The 5973-nt window shown below is 51.6% G+C and overlaps 1 protein-coding gene and 1 pseudogene across 2 annotated transcripts in view; one reads left to right on the top strand and one right to left on the bottom strand.

The window, feature by feature from the left end:
* Positions 1 to 782: 782 nt before the first annotated feature.
* Positions 783 to 5973, bottom strand: part of MFN2 (mitofusin 2) — a 26876-nt gene continuing 21685 nt past the window's right edge. For both annotated transcript variants that reach the window (XM_006914345.2, XM_025048566.1), the window contains 3 exons: positions 5206 to 5402; positions 4213 to 4347; positions 783 to 2902 (listed from right to left, as the gene is read on the bottom strand). In XM_006914345.2, coding sequence (XP_006914407.1) covers positions 2833 to 2902; positions 4213 to 4347; positions 5206 to 5402 — 402 coding nt within the window. In that variant the 3' untranslated portion in view covers positions 783 to 2832. The remainder of the gene's footprint in view (positions 2903 to 4212; positions 4348 to 5205; positions 5403 to 5973) is intronic.
* LOC112481853 lies at positions 5609 to 5727 on the top strand (annotated as a pseudogene).

Raw genomic sequence — 5973 nt, forward strand, 5'->3', positions numbered from 1 at the left:
GGGTGAGGGGCGGGTCGCGGCAGTGCAGACCTCCAAAGGCCACTGCAAGGACTTGGGCTTTGCTCTGAGCGGGACAGGGAGCCAGAGCAGTGTTTTGAGCAGAGAAGTAACATGAGCTGAGTTCTATTTCAAATCCACGTCAAGGTCACTCTGGCTGCTGCCTGACGCAAACACGAGAGGCGGGAGGAGGGCCCGAGGGAGGGGGCAGTAAGCTGGCTCGGAGGGGTGGTTGTGATGCAGCGGGGAAAGTGGTCAGGGTCTAGATGTGTACGCTACAGGCAGGAACCGAAAGGCCGGCTGCAGCGTGTGACGGTGGAGTCCAGGCTGATGCTCCGAGTTTGTGGCCTGGAAATCTGAAAGCATGCAGCTGCCATCCACCAAGATGCACAGGCCTCTGAAAGGGACAGGAGCCCAGGGGACAGATGTGGAGAGCCAAGGAAACTGAGTAGTCATGCCTGCAGCCACTGCTGAGGGCCCGTCAAAAAACAAAAAAGAAAGGTCACGACCAAGTTCTGAGTAATGACCAGTCTGAGTAATGACTTAAGTGAAAAACGAATGGTTTCGAGTTACAGCGAAATCAGTTAAAGAAATCACTCTAGATTTCCGGGTCCTTAATGATCAGTTACGGCGCTGAGAGCATCAGATTCCTTTTATGAGCGAGAAGGAGCCCACAGGCATGAGCCCACTGCCTCGTACCCTGCAATGGGAACTCCCCTTAAATAAAATCAAGGTCATTTCAAAATACAGCTTGCAGAAGAACAGTAAACTGAGGAGAGCCCACAAAGGGTTTCCAACTAGTTTTATTTTAGTTTCCAATATTATCGGCAATGATACAGGAGTAATTCAGGCAAATACATCACCTTAAATACATCAGAGAAAAAACTTGCTGTGTCAAGCGTGTCTTGCTCTCCAGCAAGTGAACATAAAAACAGAGAACAAAGTCAGCAGCATTAAATAAAAGTGTTTTCTGCCACAGCTCTTTCAGAAAGAGTCTCTCTCTCAGTGGTATACATTGCATCCTACTTATTGCATAAGAAGCTCAAAATTTCATTCATTGCCCAGGAGCTACAATCAAAAAAATTCATGTTCAGTTATTCTAAATGATTTTTTCCCCTCAAAAGCACAAAATTCATTGGAATTGTGTGACACTGACTTCTCTGGCACACTGTGAGGTGACCACCTCCCAGGCCTGGTAAACTGCTCAGAAAGTCATCCAACTGCATGCCAGCCCTGGCAAAGTCCATCATTTTGTTCCAAAAAACAGGGCAGACTGAGGGTTTGGAGAACCAGCAGGTACCGGGAGAGGATGCACCTACGCAGCCACCCGCTAGAGAGCAGAGGCCACCAACTCACATCCCCGAAGCCGGAGAGCGGTGGATTCAATAGAGCAGGATAAACCCCAGCTCTGAGCCCCACCTTTCTGGGAGAGGTGCTGCTGGGATCTAGCATGTTCTCTGACTTGCACTGCAAAGGCTGCCACCCAAAAGCTGCACGCCCCAGTTAACACTGGAGACAGGAACCTTCCTCCACTTCAACCAGTAACGATCCCTCAAATCAACCACAGGAAACAGTTCTGAAAGTCAACAGGAGGCCACATGGGTACCAGTCAGAGGCTCTGGAGATTGGGGAAGGTGGGAGGTCGGGTCCTGGGGTTCCCACATTGTCTCTTGACAAACTGCAGCATCACTAGCACTACAGGCTTAGTCCAAAGGACTGGTGGCCAAGGGCAGCTTCAGCTGAGGTGGGGGTGGGGACATGTCTCTTAAGGGGCGTAGCAAGGATGCAATCGAACTAGTGGGGTGCGTTCTCAGAGCTCCCGAGCCCCTCAGAGAGGTCACGTGCAGGGCACAGGTCTGCGTCAACTCCGCATTCTCCAGCCATCCTGAGTGGGGCCCACTCCTCAGCCTGCTGCCAAAGTCCCCTTCCTTCCTCATCTTTCCTTCTACTACATTCTTTAACAACCTGGACCGAGCCGTCCTTCACCAATAATAAAACCAAACTACACAAGCCAAGGACCGAAACTAGAACAAGGGACACAATGAAGAGAAGGGAGGGACCTCCCTCGTCGTCATGGTAACAGCTGCCCCTCGGACAGCACAGGCATGGGACAGGGACACAACCCCTGCACGCCAGCTCCCCTCAGCTCTTCTCACTGCTCCAGTTGCCTCTGCAGCATCTTTCCTCCCTCTCGCGGCACAGGGCCCACCTCACCTATAACCCAAAGTGTCCGTACTGAGCCCCCAGACGTGTCTGAAAGGCTCTGCACGTGGGACAAAGCAGGAAAGCTGAAGGACCGGAGACACAAGCCACAAGACATTCTGGGATGGAACTACTGCTGATACAATCTGGGAAGAAAACCCAACCATCCCCGAAGGTGGCCCTTCTGGCAGGTGTGCTGGGGCACGAGGCACACACACGTGCTCGGGTCCGGATTCGTGTTGGCCGCAGGGGAAGCTGCCTGCCTCGTACCCTGAGAGGCTTCTGGCAGGCATTCCGCAGTGCTAGGAGATCCAAGGCCTTATCGAGCACTCAAATGACTATCAAGTGAACCTGACAAAGCAAAGAGAAGACTTAACTCCTCGGTACCATGCTGTCCACAGCTGTCGTTAGGAAAAAAAAAAAGTCTCCTTTAGGGACACGAGCCGAAAATCTTCCTGCAGGAGGAGGGGGGAAAGTAACTAGTGCTGAAGGGCTCAAAACGGTACGAGACAGTGGGTGCTTTCATTCTCACAGCGGCAGCAACGGACGGGAGCTGCACGTGGCCCTGGCGGAGTCCCACGCGGCTGGCAGCACCGCCCCTTCTCCAGGCAGGCTCTGGCTCCAGGCTGCCCACTATCTGCTGGGCTGCAGGTACTGGTGCATGAACATGTTGAGTTCACTGTCCATCCAGCCCCCTTTATTCCTGCAGAGAAATGGTGATTTTTGTAGTAGTAATAACTGATAAAGTGAGGCCCAAAGAGGTGAAACCACTTCCTACAGGCCGACGAAAGGCAGGATTTTCTGACCATCGAGCCGTGTCTGCTTTGCCCTGAGACCACCCTGAACTGGCAGGAACTCAGTTTTCCTGCCTGTCCCATTTCAGGTTCACTGTCCCAGTGGCTGACAAGCAGCAGACACCCTCCCACACACACCCTGAGAGTTCCTAGGGGAGGAGCAATGTCCCTAGAAAAACGTCTGCCTAGAGTGGTGGGCGGGAGGCGCGTCGCAGTGGGGAAGGGGAAGTCCATTTATCTGCTGAGGGGGCTGGAGCAGTGCCCTCTGATGCAGCTCCCCTGGGGTGCTGACGTCAGGAGCGGGGGCAGGAAGCACAGGGTCCCCACGTGCTGATGTTATCTCGGGCTGAGTGGGCCGAGAATTTTTGCAGAGTATTTTTACATTCGGCTCTGTGGCTGTGTCATGAAATCTGACTTCATTTTACAGATGAAAACAATGACACAGGAAAGAAAGCTCAGTGATTTGCCGAACACGAGTGCCTGGACCAGAACCCAGGACTCCTGATCCTGACTCTTTAGATCAATACTCTCTGGAGCAAACCCTGACTTTCAACAGAGATTCTGTGCAAATCTGGGTTCCAATCTGGGCTCTGCCGGTTGCTTGTACCTCACTAGCTTCCCTGTGGATAAAAATGCTGACATGCCCCACTCCCTGGGCTCAAAGAGAAGTGGAGTAAGATATGTATGCTGGGTCTAACCCGACGCACAGCAGACAATAAAGGACAATCAACGTGCAGTGACAGAGGACACCCGGATTCTTCTACTCGTAGCTTGACCATTTGCGGTGAGATTCTGAACAAGTTATTTAACCTCTGTAGGCCCCAATTTTCCTTTTTATAATATGGAAATGATGATCAGCCCTGAAAGGATGTTGAAGATTGAGTGGAACAGTTCATGTCAAGTGCCTAAGATGCTGCAGTTAAGGAAAAGGTGCCAGTGAGCTGTAACCTCACAGTCCCACGCTGTTTGTTTCTTCTGCAGCCACCGCGGCCCTAACTGCAAGAGCCCGGAGGGCAGTGACTGCATCTTACTTGGCCTCCAGCACTGGCACCGTATCTGGCACCCGGCAGGTGCTCAGCTGACTTTTAACACACGAGTGAGCTAAATCCCCACCAGAGAGGTTTGTGTCCACGCCCAAGACACAGACAAGCAGCGAAGCTCCCAATGTGCCTGCACCGCACACAAGCCAACCACCTCCCACCACCCAGGTCACGCTTACCTGAGCAACTTCGCTTTGCTCTGAAGTGAGTCAAGAACTTCAATTTTCTCATTCATAGCAGCAATTTCCTGCTCCAGGTTCTCCCGGGTGACATCGACTTGCTGGCACAAATGAGCAAAAGTCCCAGACAGTTCCCTGAGGAGAAGAGAGTTAGGACCAACCAGGTTATGTGGCTGTTTTGCAGAACACTGCTGGGAGCTAAATCTGACCCACCATGAGCAAAGTAGCAGCTGGGCCCATCTGTCACCTGCTGGTGGCTCTGCCCCTCACCAGTCCTGGTTTGGCAGAATCTCCCCAACCCACTACTGAGACCACTTACATCACGACCCCTGCACACACTTGGCATCACTTGTGTGTGAGAACCAGGCAGAGAGCAGCACGCTCAAGTTTGGGCACAAAAGACCAGAACACAAATCTTGGCTCTGCTGCTAATCAGCAGACAAGAGACAAGTGACTACTCTTAAATCTATTAAATCTCTATTTCTCTATTTTAAAAAAGCAGATGCCAAGGGGGAAAAAAGTCTACTTCTAAAGGGTTGGAGGAGAATACGAAAAATTAGACGCAAAATGCCTAGCAAAGGGCCTGCGACACAGCAGCTAGCACGTCATCCCTGTCCACCAGCTCAAGGATCCATTCCCACCCAAGATACACCATGGAGAACGGGCTGCGACTTAGAACAACAAAGCTTCATCCACAATCCAAGCCCTTCAAAGCAACCTTTAAAAAGATCCTACAAGTAATGTCACTTGTCTACCCCATCCTCCTTCCTTGGGGGACCAGACACCCACTTGGTGCCAACCAAGGACATAGGTGTCCCTGGTGAGATGGCTCTCCCCATTCCTGGCCTCAAGGTAGCAATGCATGGCTGAAGGTCAGGGTCAGAAAATGCTCAGGACCCAATGGTTCCCACACTGAGGTTAGAAGGAAACCCAGAGAGAAGTCTTGAACTGTGGGAGCCGGCGCTGGCCCCGCAAAACTGATGGGACACTCACTGCTGGACTTGGTGGCTGCAGTTGGAGCCAGTGTAGCTGATGATGAGCTGAAGCTTCTCACTGGCATATTCTACAAACTGGCGTTTGAAGGCCCTCTCCTTGGCCTTGGTGGTCCAGGTCAGCCGCTCGTAGACATAAAGGAGGCCATAGAGCCCGAAGGAGAGGGCGATGAGGCGCCAGCCTACCGCCTTCCACACCTGCAGAGGCACAGCGGTCAGCGGCACAGCCCTCTGCCTCCCACCGCCCATCCTCTCGGCAAGTCCAGTCGCTGCCAGGACTTCTGCAACAGCCCCATTCGACGAGCCTTTGTATTTCGACTCGGAACACCTCTTTCAACATCTCTTCCAATCCCACTGAGGCCAGAAGGCAAGGGCTGTCTGTAGTTTAAAAATGAGGAAAACTTGTCTACAGCCAGGCTACCCTGAACAAGCCCGATCCCGTCTGATCTCGGAAGCTAAGCAGGGTCAGGCCCGGTTAGTACTTGGATGAGAGACTACCTAGGAAGACCGGGTGCTATAGGCGTCAAAAATAAAAAATAAAGAGATTGTAAGCTGACAAGGTCCTTGCAATCTGTGAGGTCAACCAACGGTTGCCTTGCCTAAAAAAAAAAAAAAAATGACTTCAGTCAAAAGGGAGGGATTATTTCAATCAGCAGTTATGTAAGATTCCAAAAATCATTGACAATTGCTAGCCCCATTTCACTACATTGCTCTTATTATTTCTCCAAATTTGTAGGCCTTCTTTAAATTTCAAGTTTATTGCCATTCA

The sequence above is a fragment of the Pteropus alecto genome, unplaced genomic scaffold (genome assembly GCF_000325575.1).
Source record: "Pteropus alecto unplaced genomic scaffold, ASM32557v1 scaffold125, whole genome shotgun sequence".
Taxonomy (NCBI): domain Eukaryota; kingdom Metazoa; phylum Chordata; class Mammalia; order Chiroptera; family Pteropodidae; genus Pteropus; species Pteropus alecto.